This window comes from Eriocheir sinensis, chromosome 24 (genome assembly GCF_024679095.1).
Source record: "Eriocheir sinensis breed Jianghai 21 chromosome 24, ASM2467909v1, whole genome shotgun sequence".
NCBI classification, from domain to species: domain Eukaryota; kingdom Metazoa; phylum Arthropoda; class Malacostraca; order Decapoda; family Varunidae; genus Eriocheir; species Eriocheir sinensis.
In genome coordinates, this window is record NC_066532.1 from 16,265,152 (window position 1) to 16,292,651 (window position 27,500).

The window sequence follows — 27,500 nt, forward strand, 5'->3', positions numbered from 1 at the left end:
AGGAAGATGAAGGGAAAGGGAAGAGAGAGAGGAAGATGAAGGGAAAGGGAAGAGAGAGAGGAAGATGAAGGGAAAGGGAAGAGAGAGAGAGGGAGATGAAGGGAAAGGCAAGAGAGAGAGAGGAAGGAGAAGGGAAAGGGAAGGAGCGAGAGGAAGGAGAAGGGAAAGGGAAGGAGCGAGGAAGATGAAGGGAAAGGGAAGAGAGAGAGAGGAAGGAGAAGGGAAAGGGAAGGAGCGAGGAAGATGAAGGGAAAGGGAAGAGAGAGAGGAAGATGAAGGGAAAGGGAATAGAGAGAGGAAGATGAAGTGAAAGGGAAGAGAGAGAGAGAGAGAGAGGAAGATGAAGGGAAAGGGAAGAGAGAGAGAGGAAGATGAAGGGAAAGGGAAGGAGCGAGGAAGATGAAGGGAAAGGGAAGAGAGAGAGAGGAAGATGAAGGGAAAGGGAAGAGAGAGAAAGGAAGATGAAGGGAAAGGGAAGAGAGAGAGGAAGGAGAAGGGAAAGGGAAGGAGCGAGGAAAATGAAGGGAAAGGGAAGAGAGAGAGAGGAAGGAGAAGGGAAAGGGAAGGAGCGAGGAAAATGAAGGGAAAGGGAAGAGAGAGAGAGGAAGGAGAAGGGAAAGGGAAGGAGCGAGGAAGATGAAGGGAAAGGGAAGAGAGAGAGGAAGGAGAAATGAGAGAAAGGAAGGTGGAATGGTGAAAGAGGAAAGAGGGAACGAAGAGGGGATGAGAGGGGAAGGGAAGAGGAGTGAGAAGGGGAAGGAAAGAGGAAGGGGAAGGGGAGAGGAAGGAGGAGAGGCAAGAGAGAGAGAGAGGAAAGAGAAGAGAAAGGGGAAGGAAAATGAAGGACAGAGGAAGGAAGGAAGGAAAGAGAAATGAGAGAAAGGAAAGAGGAATGAGAGAAAGGAAAGATAAATGATGAGAGAAAGAAAAGAGAACAGAAAGGAAAGAGGAAACAGATAGAGAGAGAAAAGAGAAACGATCAGAGTAAGCAAAGAGGAAGGAGAGAAAGAGAGAAAGATGCGAAAACGGAAAAAGGAAAGAGAAAGAGACAATACGAATATAAAGAGAGGAAAGAGGAGAGAGAGAAAAGACAGAAGGCAAGGAAAGATAAACGCTAATAGAAAGTAAAGAGGAAAAAGGAAAAAAAAAGAGGAAAATGAAAAAAAACAGAAGCCCCCCTTAAGAGAGCCTCCACACACACCTGGTGGCGAAGAAGAGGAATAAGGAGAAAACGAAAAAAGGAGAGAGAACGAGACAACAGGAACGGTAAGAAAGGAAAGAGGAGAGAGGGAAAAGACAGAAGGCAAGGAAAGATAAACGCTGATAGAAAGTAGAGAGGAAAAAGGAAGGAAAAAGAGGAAAAAATATAAAAGCAGAGGGCCCCCTTAAGGAGAGAGGAAGAGACAATAGGAACGGTAAGAAAGGAAAGAGGAGAGAGAGAAAACACAGAAGGCAAGGAAAGATAAACGCTGATAGAAAGTAGAGAGGAAAAAGGAAGGAAAAAGAGGAAAAAATATAAAAGCAGAGGGCCCCCTTAAGGAGACAGGAAGAGACAACAGGAACGGTAAGAAAGGAAAGAGGAGAGAGAGGAAAGACAGAAGGCAAGGAAAGATAAACGCTGATAGAAAGTAAAGAGGAAAAAGGAGAAAAAAGAGGAAAAAATATAAAAGCAGAGGGCCCCCTTAAGGAGAGAGGAAGAGACAATAGGAACGGTAAGAAAGGAAAGAGGACAGAGAGAAAAGACAGAAGGCAAGGAAAGATAAACGCTGATAGAAAATAGAGAGGAAAAAGGAAGGAAAAAGAGGAAAAAATATAAAAGCAGAGGGCCCCCTTAAGGAGACAGGAAGATACAATAGGGACGGTAAGAAAGGAAAGAGGACAGAGAGAAAAGACAGATGGCAAGGAAAGATAAACGCTGAGAGAAAGTAAAGAGGAAAAAGGAGAAAAAAGAGGAAAATTAAAAAAAAGCAGAAGCCCCCCTTAAGAGAGGCTCCGCACGTACCTGGTAGCGAAGGTCCCGTCTGCGTTAGTCTCCCCGGTGCTGCCCGTCACGAGGATGAAGAACACGTCAGGCTCTCCCGGCACGTTGGACCTGACGGAGATAAGGGAAGGGAGGTGAAGCCAACGTTGCCAGATTATCGTATTCACCACCTCGTATTACTTTTGAGCCTCAAACTCTCGTACCTACACAAATAACGATATAAAATTGAAGTTAGCGTTAAAACTCCTATTTATTGATGTTTGTTTGTTTGTTTTTGCATTCGTTATTGGTCAGAAACTACGAAAATGCAATGCGGTGAGTACGATAATTTGACAACGCTGGGTGAAGCTGGGGGCACCGTTGACAGATTATCGTACTCAGAGCATAGTTTTTACCGGTTTCTGACGCCTAACTATTGCCAAGATTATCGTACTCAGAGCATAGTATTTACCGGTTTCTGACGCCTAACTATTGCCAAGATTATCGTTTTCAGAGCATAGTATTTACCGGTTTCTGACGCCTAACTATTGCCAGATTATCGTTTTCAGAGCATAGTATTTACCGGTTTCTGACGCCTAACTATTGCCAAGATTATCGTACTCAGAGCATAGTATTTACCGGTTTCTGACGCCTAACTATTGCCAAGATTATCGTACTCAGAGCATAGTATTTATCGGTTTCTGACGCCTAACTATTGCCAAGATTATCGTACTCAGAGCATAGTATTTACCGGTTTCTGACGCCTAACTATTGCCAAGATTATCGTACTCAGAGCATAGTTTTTACCGGTTTCTGACGCCTAACTATTGCCAGGAAACATCAGGAATTAACTGTTTTAGCGATAAATATAAATGAATCTCGTTATTGGGAACCAGGAGACAGTTTTGGGGTCGGAAGTTGGTAAATATAAGAGGCTGAGTACGACAATCTGGCAACGTAGGCTGGGTGGCGTATACTATAGCTGCGCGTTGCCTTGGTGCTCATCTCCGTCGCCTTCCCCATTAGTGAGGTGTGGAAAACGAGAAAACATAAAGAAAACAAAAATAAACAATGGAAAACGGAAAAGAAAACGATGAAAAGTGAAACGAAGAAGAAAATAGAAATAATAGACAAAAAGTGTAAGTTATAGCAAGATGGAAAAACAAAAGCAAGTAAATGAGGAGAGAAAATATTGAGAGGAAAAATGTGAAAAAGCAGAACAAATTAGAAATGAGCGAAAATGAAACCAAACATAAAAAAAACGAGGAAGGACATCTAGAAAAAGAGAACGAAAGGTATAAAAGAAAACAACAACAAAAGATCAGCAAACAAACAAAAGAAAACTGTAAACAAGCAAAAAAAAAAATACACGAGGAGAAAAACAAAGTAAAAATAAATAAACAGAGGAATAAAAGAGAAATATAAATAAAAATCTAAAAAATCAGTCATTCAACCAATCAACCAATCAACCAACCAATCAACCAAACAATCAAGCAATCAACCAAACAATCAACCAATCAATCAACCAAAGAATCAACCAATCAACCAAACAATCAACCAATCAACCAAACAATCAAGCAATCAACCAAACAATCAACCAATCAACCAAACAATCAACCAATCAACCAAACAATCAACCAATCAACCAAACAATCAACCAACCAATCAATCAACCAAACAATCAACCAATCAACCAATCAATCAACCAACCAACCAAACAATCAACCAATCAACCAATCAGTCAACCCAACAATCAACCAATCAACCACACAATCAACCAATCAACCAAACAGTCTCCCTCACTTGGCACAGTAGCAGGCAACGGTTGTGTCCAGAGGCGCGTTCTCCGGGATGGGCCGCGGCGGCTCCTGGAAGACGATGGAGGGCGGCAGACTCCCCGAGGACACCACGGTCACCTCCACGGGCACGGCGCGGCTGAGGGGAGCGGCGCCCTGGTCCGTGGCCCGCGCTGATAGCTGGAAGGTCTTGCTGCTGGCCTGAAGGTGGGACGGGGAGAAGGGAAAAATAAAGTGAAGTTGAGACAGAGAAGGAGAGAGAGGGGTAGGGATGCTCTAAGGGACTGATAAATAGACAGATGGATATAGATAGAAAAATAGATAGATAGATAGAGATATTTATGGGAGCGGCGAGTAGCGGGCTTTTTTTTTTTTCACTCTTTTTGTTACCCTTGAGCCGTTTTCTTTGATGTAAAAAAAAGATAGATAGAAAAATAGAGAAATAAAAAGCCGTAGTTTGTTATATCAATGTGAAAACAGATATCATAGAGCACTGCCATCCGTTTCGAGGACTTAGTATCGCCATAGATTTTATAAACGGCAAGGTGCACGACTCCGGGACTTCCCATTGCAATCGATCGGCCGCGGCGGCGCCAGACGGCGGTGTGGAAGATATGTGGCGGCGCCAGCGTCGATCGATAACATATTCTCCATGGGAGCTGCCGCGCGGGGTGCATCTTGCTATTTATAAGGTCTTGGGTGAAGCTAAAAATTGGGAAAATCACCGGAAAGGCTAAATTAGATCTTATAAAGGTAATTATATCCATTTTAAGATGATAGTCGCTAGAATAAAGATTAACGTAGAAAAGACTAAAATAAAATGGTAGTAGTTGCAAGAATGGAAAAAAAGTAACGTAGTAAAAATAAGAGTAAAAAAGTATATAAAAAAGCATAAAGTAAGAAAAGTACTAGCTGCTAAAATTAGAACGTAAAAATTTAAAAAAATTAACCCGGTAGCAGCCACGGGTCAAATTTGTGGCTTTACAGCGTACCAGTGACGGGCCAAATTTTTGCCATGATACAAACCACCAAAATAGATGATGCAGAAACTGATCACAGATGCGTTGATATATATTATGAAATGGTTTGCGTGAGTGATGATTTTTTTTTTTTTTTTTTTTTTTTTTTTGCTTAGAGGGAAGGGCCTTTAAGAAGCTTGATCCCCGCAGCTACCGGGTTAAAAGTTCAGAAGTTAAAAAAAAAAAAAAAAAACGTAAAACAAGTAAAAATAAGTAAAAACGAGTAAAACAGAAGAAAACAAATAAGTGAAAATAAGTAAATAAGAAAGTAATAAAAAAGTTAACAAGGTTTGTCTTCCACTTCTTCTTCCTCCTCTTCCTCCTCTTCCTCCTTTCCTCTTCTTTCGCTTTCTCTACCCCCACCCCCCACCCCCGTCTCCCGCCTAGCGTTGCCAGATTATCGTACTCACCACATTGTATTTATCACTTTTAAGCCTCAAACTCTCGTACCAACACAAATAACGAAAGAATATTAAAGTTGGCGTCAAAACTGTTATTTATTGATGTTTGTTTGTTTGTTTTGCACGATATCAGTCAGAAACTACGAAAATGCAAAACGGTGTGTACGATAATTTGATAACGCTGCTCCCGCCCCTCACCATGGCCTCCTGCAGCGCCTTCGTCAGCTTGAGAATGCCGGTGTGGGCGTCGAGGGCGAAGAAGGCCGCGTCCTCCGTGTCCTCCAGGCTGTACCGGAGCTCCGCGTTGGGCCCCGCATCCTTGTCTGTGGCCGTGACCCGCAGTACCGGCGTGTTCACCCCGTGGTCTGTGGCGATGCTGCGCTCGTATTTCTGTGGAGGGAGAGAAGATGGTGTTCGGGGTACATTTTCTTCTTTACAGCAGGAGTGTTGAAAGTAAATGTAGTGTTTGTGGAGGAGAGGTGTCCTTGTATAGTGTTTGTTGCTACATTTTTCCCTCGTATATCAATGTAGGAAGAGGGAAAGAAAAAAGGGAGGAAAGAAAGAAGAAAGATAGAGAAGGGAGGGAGGAAGAAAGGAAAGAGGGAAGGAAATAAGGAAGAAAGAAAGAAGAATGTGGGAGGAGAAAAAGACGAGTGAGTGGAAAAGTATAGATGGGCAGTTTTTGTGAGTGTGTGTCCCAGGCCGTCCTTAGTGAAAGTAAAAAAAAGTAAAAGTTAAAAGTAAAAAGAAAATGCAAAACTGTAAAAAAAGAAAGAGTAAAGAAAAAAAAGGCAAAAAGTAAAATACGGTAAAAATGTTAAAGAAAAAAGTAAAATTAAGTAAAAGTAAAAAAAGCCCATCCTAGCCCTCCTCTCCCTCCCCCCTTCTAAGCCACAAAGGAAGGTCATCATAAGAGAAGATGGCGCCACTATGAAACACCTGCCTGCGCCAATACGGGCTGGGGCCAACTACCATCCAGGCCCCTCAAACAAGCCTACTGGCGCTATAGGCGTAGACGTAAAAAATAATAATAAAAAAAGGTCATCTCCTCCCCCCGCACCTGCTTTTCGAAGGTCGGCGCGTTGTCGTTGACGTCCTCCACGGTGAGCCTGAAGGTGCACGCGTCCTGCAGGGCCTCCTCCAGCGCCGCCCCGTCCTTGGCGAGCACCGTCAGGAAGAACTCCTTGTCCTCGCCATCCCGGTCCAGCACCTGAGGATACCAAACACCCGACGCTCGATTTCCCGGACCTCGATTTGACGGATTTCGGGTTTAAAGGCTTTCGGATTTGACGGATTTCTGATTTGACGGATTTGAGATTTGACGGATTTCTGATTTAAAGGATTTTTAATTTAACGGATTTCTGATTTAAAGGATTTTGAATTTAAAGGAATTTCTGATTTAAAGGATTTAGAATTTAAAGGAATTTCTGATTTAAAGGATTTTGAATTTAAAGGAATTTCTGATTTAAAGGATTTTGAATTTTGCGGATATTGAATTTAACGAATAACTAATTTAACGGATTTTGAATTTAATGGATTATGAATTTAATGGATTATGAATTTAAAGAATTTCTGATTTAACGGATTTTGAATTTACCGGATTTTGAATTTAACGGATTTTGAATTTAACGGATTTTGAATTTAACGGATTTTGAATTTAACGAATTTCTGACTTTGCGGATTATAAATTTAACGAATATCAAATTTAACGGACTTTGAATTTAACGGACCTCGATAAAACGGATTTCGGATTAAACATACAAGAAAGAAGACGCAGAATAGTTCACCTGTAAACATTCTTTGGGGTCCCTGATTGAATACGATCCATCCCCTTGGCTCGAGCCCCTCCCACGGTATTGCTATAGACCAGTGTTGTGACGGAAGACCCACAAGAAAGGATACGGCCCCGAGACATGATTTGCTACGGGTAGATGCAAGGGGCGGCGGAGACAGCGACGAGGATGGAAAGGACACGGGTTGTTCGCCTCCTCGGATCATTAGTCGTCGAAGCCGTAACAAAACGTCTATCTGCTTCCCAATCAATGCCTCCTCCTCCTCCTCCTCCGTTCCTCTTGTTTCTCTTTCTCTACCTCCTCCTCCTTTTTTTCTCTCTTCCACCTTTTCCTTTCTTCTCCTCCTTTTCATCTTCCTCCTCCTCCTCCTTCTTTCTCTTCGTTTTCCTTCCTCTTTATCTTCCACTTCTTCTTTCTCCTTCTCTTTCTTCCTCTTCCTCCTTTCCTCTTGTTTCTCTTTCTCTACCTCCTCCTCCTTTTTTCTCTTCCACCTTCTCCTTTTCATCTTCCTTTTCCTCCTCCTCCTCCTCTTTCTCTTCGTCTCTTCCCCTTCCTCCTCTTTTTCTTTTTCCTTCTCTCTTTCTATTTCTCTTCCCCTTCCTGCTCCTTTTCCTCTTCATCCTCTTTAACTTCCACTTGTTCTTCCTCCTTCTCTTTCTTCCTCTTCCCCTTTCTCTCTCCCTCCTCCTCTTCCTCCTCCTCCTCCTCTTCCTTACCCTCGTCGTGGTGATGTATCCTCCCCCGGTCTTCGTCTCAATGTTGAAAGTCCCGAGGTCGTTCAGGAGGTGGTACGTGACATCCCCGTTGACCCCGAAGTCCTGGTCCGTGGCCGAGACCTGAAGGAACGCAAAAGAGGTCAAGGAAGGTCACGTGGAGCGCTGGGGTTATTGAGGAGGATTTTGCAACCCTTCGAAGTCAAGGAAGATGAAGAGGAGATAGTGACCCATCGAACTAAAAAAACATGAAGGGGAGATTGCAACGCTTCGAGCTCAAGGAAGATAAAGGTAGAATTGAAGAACATCGAGGAAGATAAAGGAAGAATTGAACAACATCGAACTCAAAAGAAATGATGAAGGAAAATGTGTGATACTTCGAACTCAAGATGGAAAAAGGAAGTGAAAATTTTATCGCTTCGAACTCAAAAGAAAAAGGATGAAAGAATAATTGTACTACTTCGAACTCAAGAGGAGATGATGAAGGAAAACTTGTACCACTTCGAACTTGAGAGAAGATGAAGGGTAACTGTACCACTTCGAACTCAAGAGAAGATGATGAAGGAAAACTTGTACCACTTCGAACTTGAGAGAAGATGAAGGAAAACTGTACCACTTCGAACTCAAGAGAAGATGATGAAGGAAAACTTGTACCACTTCGAACTTGAGAGAAGATGAAGGGTAACTGTACCACTTCGAACTCAAGAGAAGATGATGAAGGAAAACTTGTACCACTTCGAACCTGAGAGAAGATGAAGGAAAACTGTACCACTTCGAACTCAAGAGAAGATGAGGAAGAAAATCTATACCTACCACTTCGAACTCGAGGAGAATATGAAGGAAAAACTATACTTCGGCCACAAGAGAAGATGAAGAGAATCCTGTAACACTTCGAACTCAAGAAAGATGAAAGGAAAATCGCAACACAGCGAACTCGAGAGAAAGATCTAACATCACAACAAACACATTCCCCTCAAACCAGATCACATGCTCCTGAAAACCAACACGACTACACGACTTTTAAAGAACAGGTCACATTCCTTTTTCCCTTACCATGACCACGCGAAGTCCGGCCGCTCGGTTCTCGGGTATCGTAAGACCGTCCAGCTCCTCACACTGACTAAACTGCGGCTTGTGTCTGTTACCGTCTGTGAGGAAAGAAAACAAGAGTGCCATCAGGGTCTTGTTCTTCAACCTCCCGGCGCTCAAACTCAAGGCTTTCGTATGAGGCCGAAAAGGAGATCAGTCAGGTTTTAGTGAGTGTTTTCTTAGCCTCACGGTACAGAAGAATCCTCAAACTACCACCAGGGCCATAAAACTACCCCTGGAAATGCTCAAAACTACTGCGAAAGCCTTGTCAAATAGGTGAGTTTGACAAGGCTTTCGTAGGAGTTCTGTGCATTTCCAGGGTTGTTTTCATAACCCTGGTGGTAGTTTGAGGATTCTTCTGTACCGTGAACCTAAGAAAACACTCATTAAACTGCGGCTTGTGTCTGTTACCGTCTGTGGGGAAAGAAAACAGGAGTGCCTCAGGGTCTTATACTTAACCTCCCGGGGCTCACACCCACCTATTTGACAAGGCTTTCGTAGGAGTTCTGTGCATTTCCAGGGGTGTCTTCATAACCCTGGTGGTAGTTTGAGGATTCTTCTGTACCGTGAGGCTAAGAAAACACTCATTAGAACCCGATTGATCTCCTTTTTTGGCTTTGGGAATAGTTGAGAACGAGTATACTGACCATTAGCCTAGTCATCTCAGACGTTTTACGAAGGCCACAACGTAGATTAGTCGGGTTCCCATGAGTAGTTTTTCACATCCATGGTGCAGAAGCCTTGTCAAACTACTACTAGGCTACATAAAACTAGCCATGGAAAGAACAGCCCCTCTACGAAAGCCTTACCAAATGTGGGTGAATGTCAACCCCCGAGATATTGGCCATAGATTCACACGCACATAGATTTAAGTCCATACGTAATCTACAAAGGGTTTTTCAAGGGCACAAAGGGTATACAAGTGGCCTCTAGGATAACGCTGCATACAATAACAAGAAAATCATAGTCAGTAATGTGGTAAATGTAAAATGTTCTCGTGAGTGAGGAGACACGTAGATGAAGTTGGTTTTCCGAGTATTGTTAATGAGGAAGTTCTTGATATATAATAATTCCTTCGTTCTGCGTTTACTCTTTTTAATACATGTTTCCTGTCAGCTTTTGTTGACGAGGAAGGATGAAGATGAGGGGGGGGGGGAAGGAGAGGGAAAGAGGGGGAGGGGGAAGGGAAGGGGAGGAAGGGAAAGGGAGGGAGAAGGGGAGGGGGAAGAGAAGGAAAGGGAGAAGGGGGAAGGGAGAGGGGAAGGGGTCAGGGAAGGGAGAGAGAGAGAAGGGGAGGGAGAAGAGAGGGAAAGGGAGAAGGGGGAAGGGGAGGGAAGAGTTGGGAGAAGGGGGGGAAGGGGAAGGGAGAAGTGTGTGTGTGTGTGTGTGTGTGTGTGTGTGTGTGTGTGTGTGTGTGTGTGTGTGTGTGTGTGTGTGTGTGTTTACTGATGTTTATTTATTTGTTTGTTTGTTTACTGTGTTTGTGATTATTGTGTTCTCGTGTGCAAGGAAAAGAGAAGAAGAGGTGAGAGGAAGTATTCAGAGTGTTGTTGTTATTGTTGTTGTTGTTGTTATTGTTGTTGTTTAACGCTGATAATTATGTGTTCTTGTATTTCTAAATGTTTGTGTTGCTGTTGTTTTTGTTGTTGTTGTTTTCCTATTTTTTTCCGTTGTTTTTGTTTATATTGTTGTTTTCTCCTCTTGTTTCCATTGTGTTGTTGTTGTTGTTGTTGTTGTTGTTGTTGTTATTGTTTTCTCTTAATATAGATAGTTAAGGTATAGTTAATAGTCTTGTTGTTTTCTTTCTTTTTCTTGTATTTGCTGTTGTTCGTGTTGTTGTCTGTTAATAGAGTTGTTGTTGTTGTTGTTGTTGTTGTTGTTGTTGTTTTCTCTTAATATAGATAGTTAAGGTATAGTTAATAGTCTTGCTGTTTTCTTTTCTTTCTTGTATTTGCTGTTGTCTGTTAATAGAGTTGTTGTTGTATATACCGATGTTGCTGCTGTCCTAATTAGGGTGCGTCACACACTCACACAGGTATCACCAAGCTCCCTCCCCTCACCTGTGCGCCACGTCAGGTGTGCTGCTGCCAGGGAAAGCCACGAAGACCAGCAATGAGAGGAAAAGCAAAGTCATTAGTCTTCACCAAGTAAAGAAAAAGTAAAGAAAAAGTAAAAGAAAAAGTAAAGAAAATGTAAAAGAAAAAGTAAAAGAATTGTCGATTGTCGTCTCTCAGAGCATAGTATTTACCGTTTTTTAATGTCTAACTATTGCGAGGAAACATCAGGAACTCTTTTTTAATACACTGTTTCCTGTTAGCTTTAGTTGGCGAGGAAGGATGAAGATGAGGGGGAAGGAAAGGGAGAGAGGGGAGGGAAAGGGAGGGAGGGGAAGAGAGGGAAAGGAGAAGGGGAAGGAGGGAAAGAGAGGGGAAGGGAGAGAGAAGGGAGGGGAAGAGAGGAAAGGGAGAAGGGGGAAGGAGGGGAAAGGGAGGGGGAAGGGAGAGAGAGAAGGGGAGGGGGAAGAGAGGGAAAGGGAGAAGGGGGAAGGAGGGGAAAGGGAGGGGGAAGGGAGAGAGAGAAGGGGAGGGGGAAGAGAGGGAAAGGGAGAAGGGGGAAGGAGGGGCAAGGGAGGGGAAGGGAGAGAAAAGGGAGAAGAGATGAAAGAGAGAAGGGGGAAGGAGGGGAAAGAGAGGGGGAAGGGAGAGAGAGAAGGGGAGGGGGAAGAGAGGGAAAGGGAGAAGGGGGAAGGGAAGGGGAGATAAATATAAATGAATCTAGTTATAGGGACCCAGGAAACAGTTTTGGGTCGGAAGTTGGTAAATATAAAAGGCTGAGTACGATAGTCTGGCAACGTTGCAAGTTATATGGTGATCTTCTTAATTATTTCCATACAGACAGACAGACAGACAGACAGACTTTCTTTTCTTTTTTACATCAAAGGATACGGCTCAAGGGCAACAAAAAAAGTACAAAAAAATAAGCCAGCTACTCGCCCCTCCCACAAAAGTAAAAAAGTAAAGAATAGCCAAAAGAGAGGTCAATTTCGGGTGGAGAGGCGGCTTGATACTTATATGCTGGTCTACTTATTTACTCACTTATACTCACTTATATGCTGGTCTACTTATTTACTCACTTACACTCACTTATATGCTGGTCTACTTACTTATTTACTCACTTATACTCACTTATATGCTGGTCTACTTATTTACTCACTTATACTCACTTATATGCTGGTCTACTTATTTACTCACTTATACTCACTTATATGCTGGTCTACTTATTTACTCACTTATACTCACTTATATGCTGGTCTACTTACTTATTTCCTCACTTATACTCACTTATATGCTGGTCTACTTACTTATCTACTCACTTATACTCACTTATATGCTGGTCTACTTACTTATTTACTCACTTATACTCACTTATATGCTGGTCAACTTATTTACTCACTTATACTCACTTATATGCTGGTCTACTTATTTACTCACTACTTACTTATGTACCGACTTACTTATTCACGGGTCATACTTACTCTTGGTGTCCCGGGCAGATGTGATGCGCGGGTTCCCATACACCTGTCTGCCACCTGAGGGAGGGGACAGGTGTGAAGGAAGGTTAATTAGCGTAATGGGAGAAGGGTATTGTGTAGAGGTCACCTGCAATATACCTCACCACCACCACCATCATCATCATCATCATCATCATTATCCTCCTCCTCCTCCTCCTCATCATCATCATCATCACCTCATTATCATCAATTCAAACCTTCGTGTATTTATCAGGTGACGGTTAACTCTACTATAATGAAAGAATGAGATAGTCGAGATAGATAGATAGATAAATAGACAGATAGATAGATGGACAGAGATGAATAGATGGATGACTGGATAAACAGAGAGATGGAAAGAATGATGGTTGGATAGGCGGTAAATAGATAGATGGGTAAATTGATAGAGAGGTAAATATAGAGAATTACTATGTCGTGTATATAAAGTAAGTTAGGTTTTTAAATAAGAGATTCTCACATTACAATCTTAAACTTAAAAAATGAACCTCAGAAATTAAAACTATACCATAAGATTTGTATTACAGATGGATAAATGAATATATATAGCCAGACAGATAGATAGATAGATAGACAGATAGATAGATAGAGAATTAATATGTGGAGTATATAAAGTAAGTTAGGTTTTTTAAATAAGAGATTCTCACATTACAATCTTAAACTTAAAAAATGAACCTCAACAATTAAAACTATACCATAAGATTTGTATTACAGATGGATAAATGAATAGATAGATAGATAGATAGATAATTAATATGTCGTGTATATAAAATAAGTTATGTTTTTAAATAAGAGATTCTCACATTACAATCTTAAACTTAAAAAATGAACCTCAGAAATTAAAACTATACCATAAGATTTGTATTACAGATGGATGAATGAATAGATAGATAGATAGATAGATAATTAATATGTCGTGTATATAAAATAAGTTAGGTTTTTAAATAAGAGATTCTCACATTACAATCTTAAACTTAAAAAATGAACCTCAGAAATTAAAACTATACCATAAGATTTGTATTACAGATGGATAAATGAATAGATAGATAGATAGATAGATAATTAATATGTCGTGTATATAAAGTAAGTTAGGTTTTTAAATAAGAGATTCTCACATCACAATCTTAAACTTAAAAAAATGAACCTCAAAAATTAAAACTATACCATAAAATTTGTATTACGGATGAATAAATGAATATAGAAAGCCAGACAGATAGATAGATAGATAGAGATAGATAGATACAGACAAACAGATATATAAAGAGAGAGTGAGAGAGAAACACAGTGTTGCAATATTAATACAAGAGATCAAATAATGTGTCTGAAGTGTTGGTGTTACTGGTATATCTTGAGTTTCATGCAACATAAGCGATATATATTTTAAACACAATACATAAATAATTACAAACAGCCATCCATCCATCCAGACAGACAGACAGAGATAGACAGACAAACAAACACATACACAGACAGACAGACAGACAAACACACAGACAGACAGACAGACAGAAAGACACACAGACAGACAGACAGATAGACAGACAAACAAACACAGACACAGACAGACAGACGGACACACAAACACACAAACAGACAGACAGACAGACAGATAGACAGACAAACAAACACAGACACAGACAGACAGACGGACACACAAACACACAAACAGACAGACAGACAGACAGATAGACAGACAAACAAACACAGACACAGACAGACAGACGGACACACAAACACACAAACAGACAGACAGACAGACAAACACACAGACAGACAGACAGATAGACAGACAAACAAACACAGACACAGACAGACAGACGGACACACAAACACACAAACAGACAGACAGACAGACAAACACACAGACAGACAGACAGACAGACATGCATCAGGACAAGTTCATACACGCTCCCTCCCATTAATTATTCCGACGCTGAGTGTTGTAAAATAAATTGCACACTGCGGCGCCTCATAATATATCATCACGCTATATTTATGTACACCATTTTGGCCTCACAGATTCTATACGATAAACTCATCATTTGTTCATTCATTTCCGCCTCATGTCTTCAGTAAAATACAGTATCATCGTGTATACTGTATTTTTCCCTTCAATTTTGCTTCATATCTACTCAAACATAATTTTTTTTTCCTTTCTCTCTCTCTCTCTCTAATTCCTAATCAAACCTCATTTTTTCTTTTCTCTCTCTCTCTCTCTCTCTCTCTCTCTCTCTCTCTCTCTCTCTCTCTCTACTAATACCTTTCTTCTCAGCATCCTTACTAACGCTTATCTTACTTGCTATCTTTTTCATTTTCCTTATTTTCTTACCTTCCTTTTTCCTTTGCTTACTTTTTTTCTACTCTTTCATCCAATTTCCCTTTGCAACTTCATTTTGGCTTCATATCTACACTAAAATTCATCGTATCGGCTTTGTTCATTCATTTCCGCCTCATGTCTTCAGTAAAATATCTACTGTATTTTTCACTTTCATTTTGCTTCATATCTACTCAAACTACCGTCTTTGGAACTTCATTTCTGGTTCATTTCTATAATAAAAACTCATCACATTTTATTTGTTGCTTCATTTTCTGCTTCATATCTTTAGTAAAATATCATCGTACTATATATGCCATTATTATCCTATATATTTACTGCATTAATTTTGTCGGTATCTTTTTGCAATGTATTTAGTATCTTTGTCGTGGTATTGAATGGGAGAGAGAACCGAGGGGAGAGGAGGGGAGAAAAGAGGATGCAGAAATGAATTAACAAAGCCGGTATGATGAGTATTTAGTGTAGATACGAAGCCAAAATAAAGTTACAAAGGGAAATTGGATGAAAGAGTAGAGAAAGGAAGCAAAGGAAAAAGGAAGGTAGGAAAAGAAGAAAATAGAAAAAGATAGCAAGTGAAGAAAAGAAGAAGAGAAGGGGGATGAAAAAGTGAGAACGAGGGAGAAGGTGCCGTAAGTTGACCTCTCTTTCGGCCACTCCTCTGAGCGCTTTTTGTGGGAGCAGCGAACAGCGGGCTCTTTTTTTTTTTTTTCATTATTGTTTCTTTTCTTTTTTGCCCTTGAGCTGCTTCCTCGGCTGTAAAAAAAGAGAAAAAAAGGAGAAGAAGCAGAAGAGGAAGAAGACCTAAAGAAGAGGAGAGAATTTGGAGGGAAATTAATGGAAAGACGATGAAGAAGAGAAGGAAAAAAACAAAAAAACAAAGAAGAGGAGAGAATTTAGAGGAAAACTAATGGAAAGACGATGAAGAAGAGAAAGTAAAAAAACAAAAAACAAAGAAGAGGAGAAAATTTAGAGGAAAACTAATGGAAAGACGATGAAGAAGAGAAGGAAAACAAACAAAAAAACAAAGAAGAGGAGAGAATTTGGAGGAAAACTAATGGAAAGACAATGAAGAAGAGAAGGAAAACAAAACAAAAAAACAAAGAAGAGGAGAAAATTTGGAGGAAAACTAATGGAAAGACAATGAAGAAGAGAAGGAAAACAAAACAAAAAAACAAAGAAGAGGAGAGAATTTGGAGGAAAACTAATGGAAAGACAATGAAGAAGAGAAGGAAAACAAAACAAAAAAACAAAGAAGAGGAGAAAATTTGGAGGAAAACTAACAGAAAGACGATGAAGAAGAGAAGGTAAAAAAAAAAAAAAAAAAGAAGAGGAGAGAATTTGGAGGAAAACTAACAGAAAGACGATGAAGAAGAGAAAGTAAAAAAACAAAAAAACAAAGAAGAGGAGAGAATTTGGAGGAAAACTAACAGAAAGACGATGAAGAAGAGAAAGTAAAAAACAAAAAAACAAAGAAGAGGAGAGAATCTGGAGGAAAACTAACAGAAAGACGATGAAGAAGAGAAGGAAAAAAAACAAAAAACAAAGAAGAGGAGAGAATCTGGAGGAAAACTAACAGAAAGACGATGAAGAAGAGAAGGAAAAAAAACAAAAAACAAAGAAGAGGAGAGAATCTGGAGGAAAACTAATGGAAAGACAATGAAGAAGAGAAGGTAAAAAAAAATAATAAAGAAGAGGAGAGAATTTGGAGGAAAACTAAGGGAGAGACGATGAAGAAGAGAAGGAAAAAAACAAAAAAACAAAGAAGAGGAGAGAATTTGGAGGAAAACTAACAGAAAGACAATGAAGAAGAGAAGGAAAAAAACAAAAAAACAAAGAAGAGGAGAGAATTTGGAGGAAAACTAACAGAAAGACGATGAAGAAGAGAAGGAAAAAAACAAAAAAACAAAGAAGAGGAGAGAATTTGGAGGAAAACTAACAGAAAGACAATGAAGAAGAGAAGGTAAAAAAAAATAATAAAGAAGAGGAGAGAATTTGGAGGAAAACTAACAGAAAGACAATGAAGAAGAGAAGGTAAAAAACAAAAAAACAAAGAAGAGAAGAGAATTTGGAGGAAAACTAACAGAAAGACAATGAAGAAGAGAAGGAAAAAAACAAAAAAACAAAGAAGAGGAGAGAATTTGGAGGAAAACTAACAGAAAGACAATGAAGAAGAGAAGGTAAAAAACAAAAAAACAAAGAAGAGAAGAGAATTTGGAGGAAAACTAACAGAAAGACAATGAAGAAGAGAAGGAAAAAAACAAAAAAACAAAGAAGAGAAGAGAATTTGGAGGAAAACTAACAGAAAGACAATGAAGAAGAGAAGGTAAAAAAAAATAATAAAGAAGAGGAGAGAATTTGGAGGAAAACTAACAGAAAGACAATGAAGAAGAGAAGGTAAAAAAAAAATAATAAAGAAGAGGAGAGAATTTGGAGGAAAACTAAGGGAGAGACGATGAAGAAGAGAAGGAAAAAAAAAACAACTAAAGAAGAGGAGAGAATTTGGAGGAAAACTAACAGAAAGACGATGAAGAAGAGAAAGTAAAAAAACAAAAAAACAAAGAAGAGGAGAGAATTTGGAGGAAAACTAACAGAAAGACGATGAAGAAGAGAAGGTAAAAAAAAATAATAAAGAAGAGGAGAGAATTTGGAGGAAAACTAACAGAGAGACGATGAAGAAGAGAAAGTAAAAAAAAAATAATAAAGAAGAGGAGAGAATTTGGAGGAAAACTAACAGAGAGACGATGAAGAAGAGAAAGTAAAAAAAAATAATAAAGAAGAGGAGAGAATTTGGAGGAAAACTAACAGAGAGACGATGAAGAAGAGAAAGTAAAAAAAAAATAATAAAGAAGAGGAGAGAATTTGGAGGAAAACTAATGGAAAGACAATGAAGAAGAGAAGGAAAAAAACAAAAAACAAAGAAGAAGAGAAAATTTGGAGGAAAACTAATGGAAAGACAATGAAGAAGAGAAGGAAAAAAAACAAAAAACAAAGAAGAGGAGAAAATCTGGAGGAAAACTAACAGAGAGACGATGAAGAAGAGAAGGTAAAAAAAAAAAAAAAATTAAACCACTCATGAGAACCCGACTAACCTCCTTTTGTGGCCTTTGGAATCAGTCGTTACAAGACCAAAAAGTATCTGATAATTCGTCCTAAGAAAGCATCACCACCACCGCCGCCTACCTATGACGTTGACCCGCACAGGCACAGAGGAGGACAGGCCCGTCAGATCCACCGCCGCGGCCTCGAAAATGAAGACCCTGGCGGCGCTGAAGGCATTGTTGGCTACACTGATGATCCCGTTCCTGGGCTCCACCGCGAACTAGAGAAAACGGGAAGAGGAGAGAATGGGAAGGTTAGGATTATAGAAAACGGGAAGAGGAGAGAATGGGAAGGTTAGGATTATAGAAAACGGGAAGAGGAAAGAATGGGAAGGTTAGGATTATAGAAAACGGGAAGAGGAGAGAATGGGAAGGTTAGGATTATAGAAAACGGGAAGAGGAGAGAATGGGAAGGTTAGGATTATAGAAAACGGGAAGAGGAGAGAATGGGAAGGTTAGGATTATAGAAAACGGGAAGAGGAGAGAATGGGAAGGTTAAAACTATAGAAAACGGGAAGAGGAGAGAATGGGAAGGTTAAGATAATAGAAAACGGGAAGAGGAGAGAATGGGAAGGTTAGGATTAGAGAAAACGGGAAGCAAAGAGAATGGGAAGGTTAAGAATTAGAGAAAACGGGAAGGAAAGAGAGAATGGGAAGGTTAAGAATTAGAGAAAACGGGAAGAAAAGAGAGAATGGGAAGGTTAAGAATTACAGAAAACGGGAAGAAAAGAGAGAATGGGAAGGTTAAGAATTAGAGAAAACGGGAAGAAAAGAGAGAATGGGAAGGTTAAGAATTAGAGAAAACGGGAAGAAAAGAGAGAATGGGAAGGTTAAGAATTAGAGAAAACGGGAAGAAAAGAGAGAATGGGAAGGTTAAGAATTACAGAAAACAGGAAGAACGAGAGTAACAGAGAATGGGAAGGTTAAGAATTAGAGAAAACGGGAAGAAAAGAGAGAATGGGAAGGTTAAGAATTAGAGAAAACGGGAAGAAAAGAGAGAATGGGAAGGTTAGGAATTACAGAAAACGGGAAGAAAAGAAAATGGGAAGGTTAAGAATTAGAGAAAACAGGAAGAACGAGAGTAACAGAGAATGGGAACTACAGAAAATGGGAAAGAAACAGAGAATGGGAAGGTCAAATTTTCCTTCTCCTTCTCCTTCTCCTCCTCCTCCTCCTCCCTCTCTTCCTCCTCCTCCTCCCTCTCTTCCTCCTCCTCACCGTGCCCACAGGATCGACGTTTCTCAGCTCATATCGGTCGAAGTTGAGGTCTGGGTCCCTCGCCACCACAGTCCCCACGTACGTGCCTGAGGGAAGGAGAATGGGACGGAGATGAACACCGTGGCCACGCGCAGCTATAGTGTATGCCCCCAACTTTGCCTTTAACTCCTTGGATGCGGATTTCCTACCACCAAACTACAGGAAGAAGACCACCAAGCTACAGGAGTGGAGCAAAAAGTGGCTGCTATAATTCAATAAAGAAAAATGTAAAATCATGCACCTTGGGAGGGGAAATCCAGCATACCAATACCACATGGCAAACACTCCACTATCCACCACAGAGGCAGAGAAAGACCTGGGAGTGTATGTTACCAGGCTACCAGTGAAGGGATATCCAGCACACCAATACTACGTGGAAAACACTCCGCTATCCACCACAGAGGCAAAGAAAGACCTGGGACTATACGTTACCAGGCTACCAGTGAAGGGATATCCAGCATACCAATACCACATGGGGAACACTCCACTATCCACCACAGAGGCAGAGAAAGACCTGGGAGTATTATGTTACCAGGCTACGAGTGAAGGCCAAATCCGTGCCAATCGCAGCGGACGGGTTAATTAAAGATCAATGACCTCCACGGAACGACTTTACAATCTGGTCTGTTGCTTTATTTCACAGACACCATAACCATGACTCTATATATTTGTTTTACAGTAGAGTAGGCAGTTCAGGGTCAAAGCTAAAAAAGAAGAAAGGTATTACAAAAGCCCCCTGACAAAATACCCACTCACCTTCATCCTCTTAATCCCTCTTCACCGCGGCGGCTCCTGCACTGACCAACTAAACCATTCGTAATAGTTCCAGCTCTTCAGTTTAGCCAGTGCAGGAATATATATGTACAAAGTTTTCGGTTACCTTTATCAAAACGTAGAATATATTGTTTTTACGTATCAGGAGTCGCGAGTTTGAGTGTTTCAGGACGAAGGTTTGGCATGTAGGTTTCTCTTTCATAAGTGCAACGAGTACAATGACAGAGCGTTAAGTCGTGTTTTTGAACCTAACATTACCTCCCCGTGGACCCCGTGACTTTAGGCTCGGCGTCACAGCAGGCTCGGCTTACCTTTACGGACCTTAATTAAGACAAACTCACCTGACGCCCCGTGCAGGTAAAGGTGCTGGGACCAGATGAGAAGGAAGAAAGAAAGAAGAAAGATGAAAGAAGGAAAGTTGTTGGTGACAGGTAAAGGTATTGGGACTAGGTGAGAAGGAAGAGAGATAGAAGAAAGATGAAAGAAGGAAAGAAAGTTGTTGGTGAAAAAATTAAGTATAAAAAAGTGAAGAGAAAGAATGAAACCCGTAGTGAAATGAGAAGAAGAGGCAGACATAGAGGAGATAAAATGAGGAGAAAGAGAATGCAGCAAAATGAAGAAGAAGAGAAGGGAGATAAAGGAGAGAGAAAGGATAAAGAAGGAGTGGAGAAGAGAAGATAAAGAAGTAGTGGAGAAGAGAAGATAAGGAACAGGAAACAAAGAAGAGATGTAGCAAAACGAAGAAGAAGAGAAGGGAGAGAAAGAAGAGATGAAAGAAAGAAAAAAAGTTGTTGGTGAAAAAATTAAGTATAAAAGAGTGAAGAGAAAGAACATGAAGAAAAGGCGTAGCGAAACGATAGGCAGACATAAAGAAGATAAACGGAAGAGAAAGAAACACTGCAGAGAAACGATAAAGAAGAGAGAGTGGAGAAGAGAAGATAAGGAACAGGAAACAAAGAAGAAATGTAGCAAAACGAAGAAGAAGAGAAGGGAGATAAAGAAGAAAGAGATGAAAGAAAGAAAGAAAGTTGTTGGTGAAAAAATGAAGTATAAAAAAAAGTGAAGAGAGAGAAAAGAAGATAAGCGGAGGAGAGAGAAACACTGGAGAGAAAGGATAAAGAAGAGAGAGAGGAGAAGAGAAGATAAGGGAGAAGAAATGAATGATAGATGGAATAAAACGATAAATCAACAACAAAAATAGACAAGAAGAAGAATATCAGGAGAAAATCATAAAGGAAGACGGTGCAGAAGAGAGAGAGAGAGAGAGAGAGAGAGAGAGAGAGAGAGAGAGAGAGAGAGAGAGAGAGAGAGAGAGAGAGAGAGAGAGAGAGAGAGAGAGAGAGAGAGAGAGAGAGAGAGAGAGAGAGAGAGAATGAAGAAGAGGAGACGAAGAAGAGAAAATGAAAAAGAGAAGATGAAAAAACAGAAAATTAAAGTGTAATGAAGAGAAAAGCAAACAATAGACCTCGAGAAGAGAATGAAGAGAAAAGAAGAAGAGACTTTGAGGAAGAGAAAATTTAGAAGAGACGACGAGACGGAAGATTAAGAAGAGAAAGTAAAGAAAAGATGAATTAAAACAAAAAAGAAGCAAAACAACAAACTCAGAAGAAAAAAAACATAGGGGAGAAACGTTGCAAAAGAGAAAATGAGGAGAAAATGAAGAAGAGAAGGTAAAGAAGAGAAAAAAAAGTATAACAAAAAGAAAACAGCAAAACAACAAACTCGGAAGAAAAAAAAACAGAAGGGAGACACGTTGCAAAAGAGAAAATGAGGAAGAGAAAATGAAGAAGAGAAGAGAAAGAAGAGAAAAAAAATAAACAAACAGTAGTAGACCTCAAGAAAAGAACCAAAAACAAAACAAAACAAGGAAAACAACACTGAAAATTGAAAATAAAGAAGAGCGAAGATGAAGAGGAGATGTAGAAGAGATTGCTCCACGGCCCCGAACTCACCATCCGCCGCAGTGTCCGTGATGGCAAAGCTGTACTCTGCGTTCTCGAAGTAGGGCGCCTCCTCTGTGTCCCGGATGCGAATGATGACGGGAACCTTCACCTCCTGCCGGGCGGACTGCGGACCTGCTAAGAAGACGGGGAGGGGGAGGTGAGGAATATGTGTAGAAGAGAAAATATGCGGAGGAGGGGGAGGGGGTGAGGAAAGAAAAGGTGATGAAATGAACTAAAAATATCTGTTGGAGAATTTTTGGGGGGGACGAGAAATTGAGGAAAGAAAGGAAGGTGAGGAAAATGAACTTAAAAATGTGTTGAAGAGAAATTTTGGGGGAAAAGAACATACAAAAACATAGTAACGTAAAGAGTCTGCAAGAGGGCAGTTGGCCTATACAAGGCAGCTCCTGTTATCCTAATCCCACCTTACCTCACTATCCATGACTGTATCCAACCTTTTCTTGAATGTATCTATGGTATTGGCACCCACAACATGACTGCCAAGCCTGTTCCATTCATCCACCACTCTATTGTTGAACCAATTATTGCCTATGTCTTTGCTGAATCTGAATTTATCTAACTTAAATGCTACGTGTCCTACCTGGTTCTTTTACAAACAACCCTATTGACATCCCCTTTATTAAATCCCTTCATCCATTTATAAACTTCGGTCAGGTCTCCTCGCACCCTTCACCTTTCTAGAGAGTGTAGATTTAAATGCGTCTGTCTATCCTCATAAGGCAAGTTTCTCACCCCCTGAATCATCTTTGTCATCCTTCTCTGTACAGATTCTAACATCTGGATATCCATTCTATAGTAAAGAAGCTTACTAGGAGCCATATTGTCAGACACTCCGGCGCCCCAGTCACATATTTAACAAGGCTTTCATAAGAGTTTGAGGGATTTCCATGGGTAGATTTACGACCTTGGTGATAGTTTGACCCTTCTTCTGTACATTGAACCTAAAAAGACACTCGTTGCAGCCCGAATGACCTCCTTTTAGGCCTTTGGAAATAGTTGATGTGAGAGGTGAGAGCGTTTGACAATACCCCCCCTAGGTTTCTGGTCTAATTATATCGTTTTCCGGGCATAACATTTCAACACAACAATCCCCTTTTTCTCCCCTCCCCAAACACCCCTTCCAACCCCACACAACTCCCCAACAACCCCATCAATCCCCCACCACACACTCACCTATCTCCTCCGCATACACAAAGAGACTGTACTCCCCCTCTGTGTGCTCGAAGTCCAGGCTCTGAGTGGCGGAGACAACGCCCTCCTTGTCGATGGCAAAGTGCTGGGGGTCGCTCACTCTGTACCTGACGTGACCGAGACTCCGTGGGCCGTCGACCGTGGCGCGGACCTGACGTGGGGTGGAAGGGAGGGTGTTAGAGGAAGGAGAGAGAGGGAGAGGGAGGATGGGAGGATGGAAGTGTTAGAGAGAGGGAAGAAGGGAATGAAAAAGGGGGGTTAAAGACAGGGAGGAAAGGGAGGGAAAGAGAGGAAGGATGGATGGAAATATTAGAGAGAGGAAGGAAGGGAATGAAAAGGGGGTTAAAGACAGGGAGGAAAGGGAGGGAAAGAGAGGGAGGAAGGGTGAGAAGGAAAGGTTAGGAGGGATAGAGGGAAGAAGAGAGAGAAAGGAGGTTAAGAGGGAGACGAAGGAAACATGGAAACATGGAAACGCAGGCAACAGAAAGCCTATTGGCTCATTACGAGGTTGCCCGCTTTGGTGATTTAATCTGCTCGACAGCCTGGGGCCTGGGGAGCAGATGAAAGCACCTCGACATTGAGGAGCAGATGAAAGCGCCTCGATATTGAGGAGCAGATGAAAGCAACTCAATATTCAGTTTACTCCCGACGCAGCGAAGTGACGGTCGATTCTATATTTGAAGGAGTTGATAGTATTCGCATTTACTACTTCTGAAGGAAGATTGTTCCAGTGACGGATGACTCGGTTTGAAAAGAAACTCCTTCCGATGTCTGTGTTACATCGACTAGACTGAATGGGTAAACCGTTATTTCTAGTTCTTAGGTTGGTTTGCAATTCAAAGAAATTGGAGTAATCGACGTTATTGAATTTTTTTAGATACTTGAAGACTTGAATCATATCTCCTCGTAGGCGTCTTTTCTCCAATGTAAAGAGATTGAGTCGCTTGAGTCGTTCCTCGTACGGTTGAGCCCTTAAGGTTGGTATCATTTTCGTGGCGCGTCGTTGAATCCTTTCCAGTAAATCAATGTCCTTTCTGTAATTAGGAGACCAGAACTGTACTGCATACTCGAGGTGCGGTCTTACCATGGAATTATACAAGGATAGCATCACGTCTGGCGTTTTACACTCGATGTTCCTCGCTATGAACCCGAGCATAGTGTTGGCTTTGTTATATGCTTTTTACAGTGATTCGCGTGTTTCAGGTCACTGCTGATAGTGACTCAAGATCCTTTTCCTCCTGCATCGCTTGCAGAGGTCTCCATTCATGATGTATGTGTGTTTACTATTTCTGGACCCAATGTGCATGACTTGCATTTGTCAACATTAAAGGACATTTGCCATTTTTCCGACCATTCGATAATGTGATTGAGGTCTTTCTGAATGATTTCGCAGTCGGTCTTTGCGAGGCCCTTTCCACCCACCTTAGTGTCATCATCAAATTTCGATATTGTGGATTTCAGTCCTGATTCGAGGTCGTTGATATATATGATGAAGAGAATGGGTCCCAGCACTGACCCTTGAGGCACTCCACTAGTGACTGGAAGCCAATCGGAAGGCTGTCCGTTGAGTAGTACTCGTTGTTTTCTGTCGGTGAGCCAATCTCTTATCCACGCGATCAGATTGGCTCCAATGCCCGCCGAGTGCAGTTTCTTAAGGAGTCGCTCGTGCGGTACCTTGTCGAAGGCTTTCTGAGTCCAGGTGTATAACATCACTGGGGATGTGGGCATCCCAGTTCTTATATATACCTTGGAAGAAGTCTAATAAATTCGTTAGGCAGGAGCGCTTGTTTCTGAAGCCATGCTGGGTGTCGGAGATTACATTATTGTCTTCTAGAAACTCAACAAGTTTGTCTCTAATAATCTTTTCGAGTATTTTTCCTGCCACTGATGTCAAACTTATGGGCCTGTAGTTTAATGCAACGCTTTGTCTCCTTTTTGAAAATTGGTGTTACGTTCGCCATCTTCCAGTCTTCCGGGACCTTTTCAATTGAACAGACTGGTTGAATATGTTAGTGAGTGGCTGAAGTATTTGTTGTTTAAGCTCTTTAATAACCGCGGGGACAAACCGTCAGGTCCTGTTGACTTGTTCGTGTCGAGTTTATCCAAATACTCTTTCACTTCTTGGTCGCATATTGAGTCAATTTTCAGGGGCGTGATTCCCTCGGCGGGTCAGGGTTCTCGGGCCTGGGTTCGATGTTCTCGACTGTGAATACGGATGCGAAGTTAATGTTGAGGATTCTGGCCATCTGTTGACTGTCCTGAGTTACAGATCCAGTCTCATCTGTCAGGGGACCAATATTGGATTTTACTTTCTTTTTCGATCTGATGTATGTGAAGAATTTTTTCGAGTTTGTTTTGATGTCACGCGATATTTGTTATTAGTAATTGCGTTTACTACTCCGAATGAGGGTGCGACAAGCTCTGAGGCTGTTGTGGTACTGAGTACGGGCTTCGGCCGTGTCATTTTCTTTCATCAGGTTATAATTCCTTTTTTAAAGTTTACCGCCCTTTTTATTTCTCTGGTCATCCACGGTGGATCTACGGCACCATTTATTCGCCTGGGTTTCGTAGGCACTGTAGCCTTTCTACTCCCAAAAGCTTATCTTTGAAGTTGTTCCACACGTTGTCGATTGTATTGTCGGTTAGGTGAAGTTGGTCCCAGGTCGCAGAGGGAAGCAGCTCACGGGCTAGGTTGAAATTTGCTTTTTTGTAGTCTGGTATCACTGACGGATTGTCTACGAGTTTGTGACTTATGTTGACATTGAAACGGATTAAGTGGTGATCGCAACCGTTAATTTTTTCACCAACTTCACAGTCGCGAATGAGGTCGGGGTCGCTTACTAATACCAGATCCAGCAGATTGTTTTCTCTTGTTGGTTGAGTTACAACTTGAGTGAGGAACGAATCCTCCACCATTTCTATAAGCCTGTTACCCTCTTGATCTCCAGTCAATTGTCCCCAGTCAATGTTAGGGCAATTAAAGTCCCCAATTATTATTGCTTGTTTACTTTGTGTTAAAGAGTGAAGCTCTTCGTACAGGGCAGTGTCATCGGCTGCTTGTTGTTTTGGAGGCCTGTATACGATCGCAAGTGTTAGTTTCTTATTATTCGCAGTTATTTCCACATAGACGGAGTCGTAATTCTCTGCATCCTGTTTGTCTATTTTTATGGCAGGGAGCGTACTTTTTACGTAGCAAATTACTCCTCCTCCTTTCTTGTGCATTCGATTTTTTTGGAAGCTTTCGTACCCGGGAAATGACAGTTCAGATACTAGATGTGCAGAGTTGGCCCAAGTCTCTGTGATGGCTACCACATCTGGTTTCTCAGTTGCAATATACGCCCTAATTTCGTCCTTTTTGGGTAATAGACTGCGTGCATTTGTGTACAAAATGGAAATGTGACTACTGGTTTGGCCGCGTTGAGTTGAATGAGTTCGCTTGTCGGAGGCGTCGTTGGTTACACAGTTTCTTGCAAGCCGCATCGACGCTACGGTTTGGTTGATCAAGGGAAAGAGGGAGGAAAGAAGGGATGGGAAGGGAGGAGGAGGGAAAGAAAAGCTAGAGGAAGGGAGAGAAAGGGAGGAAAGGGGTGTTAAGAGATAGGGAGAGGAGTGAAAGGAGGGGAAGAGAGGGAGAGGAGATAAAGGAAAAAAGAAGGAAAAGGAGAGAAAAAAGGAAAGGAGGAAGGGAGAGAATGTTTAAGGGAGGAAGGAAAAGAGTTAAGGGCATATATCTCTCCTTCTCCTCTTCCTTTCCTACCCAATGAGTGAAAGGAGGAGGAAGAGAAGGAAAAAGGATGGAAAAGGAGGGAAAAGAGGAAAGGAGGAAGGGAGAGAATGTTTAAGGGAGGAAGGAAAAGAGTTAAGGGCATATATCTCTCCTTCTCCTCTTCCTTTACAACCAAATTCCTCTCTACAGTAATTCCTTTTCGCGTATCTCTCTCTTTCCTACCCAATTCCTTCGTCTTAACACTAATTCCATCTAGCAAATCTCTCTCCTTCCCTCCTATCCACCAACGGGTCCTTCCTCTCACCTGTAATAAGGACGAGCCAACAGGTACGTCTTCAGGCACAAGGGTGTGGTAGGCAGTCTGGGAGAATCTTAGGCGGGACACGTTAACCAGAAACCTCCGCCTCCTCCTCCTCCTCTTCCTCGTCCTCTTCCTTCTTCTCCCGTAGTGATGCCGAACTTGCTGTCTGTCGTGGTGGTGTGTGGTGGTGGTGGTGATGTGATGGTGTGAGTGGTGATGAGGTTGGTGTTGTTGGTGGTGGTGAGATGTCCCCGTAGGCAGCATCCAGTCATCTGCGTCATCTCCCGTCATCACTTGGGAGTACGATGATGCTTCTGAGGAAAAGAGAGAAGAAAAGAGTGTTAGTAATGACGCTCAGAAGGAAGAAATTAGAAGAAAAGAGAGAAAAAGGGATGGAACGGAAAATAAGAAAGAGAGAAAAGAAGAAAAAAGAAAAAAGATAGCGAGAAAGATAACCGCTAGGAAGGAATCAGATGAAGGAGAGAAGGAAGGAACGGGACATAGGCAGAAGAGA

General features: G+C 41.3%; 1 protein-coding gene across 1 annotated transcript in view; it reads right to left on the minus strand.

Annotated features, from left to right (window-relative positions):
• The window catches only part of LOC127002935 (neural-cadherin-like), a 67,604-nt gene extending 40,310 nt beyond the window's left edge, over positions 1 to 27,294 (minus strand). The window contains exons 1-12 of the mRNA XM_050869238.1: positions 26,990 to 27,294; positions 22,941 to 23,109; positions 21,756 to 21,878; positions 18,991 to 19,076; positions 17,855 to 17,993; positions 12,307 to 12,360; positions 8,736 to 8,830; positions 7,686 to 7,805; positions 6,237 to 6,386; positions 5,375 to 5,566; positions 3,764 to 3,957; positions 2,003 to 2,092 (exon numbers count right to left, since the gene is read on the minus strand). Coding sequence (XP_050725195.1) covers positions 2,003 to 2,092; positions 3,764 to 3,957; positions 5,375 to 5,566; positions 6,237 to 6,386; positions 7,686 to 7,805; positions 8,736 to 8,830; positions 12,307 to 12,360; positions 17,855 to 17,993; positions 18,991 to 19,076; positions 21,756 to 21,878; positions 22,941 to 23,109; positions 26,990 to 27,277 — 1,700 coding nt within the window. The 5' untranslated portion in view covers positions 27,278 to 27,294. The remainder of the gene's footprint in view (positions 1 to 2,002; positions 2,093 to 3,763; positions 3,958 to 5,374; positions 5,567 to 6,236; positions 6,387 to 7,685; positions 7,806 to 8,735; positions 8,831 to 12,306; positions 12,361 to 17,854; positions 17,994 to 18,990; positions 19,077 to 21,755; positions 21,879 to 22,940; positions 23,110 to 26,989) is intronic.
• Between the last annotated feature and the right edge of the window lie 206 nt (positions 27,295 to 27,500).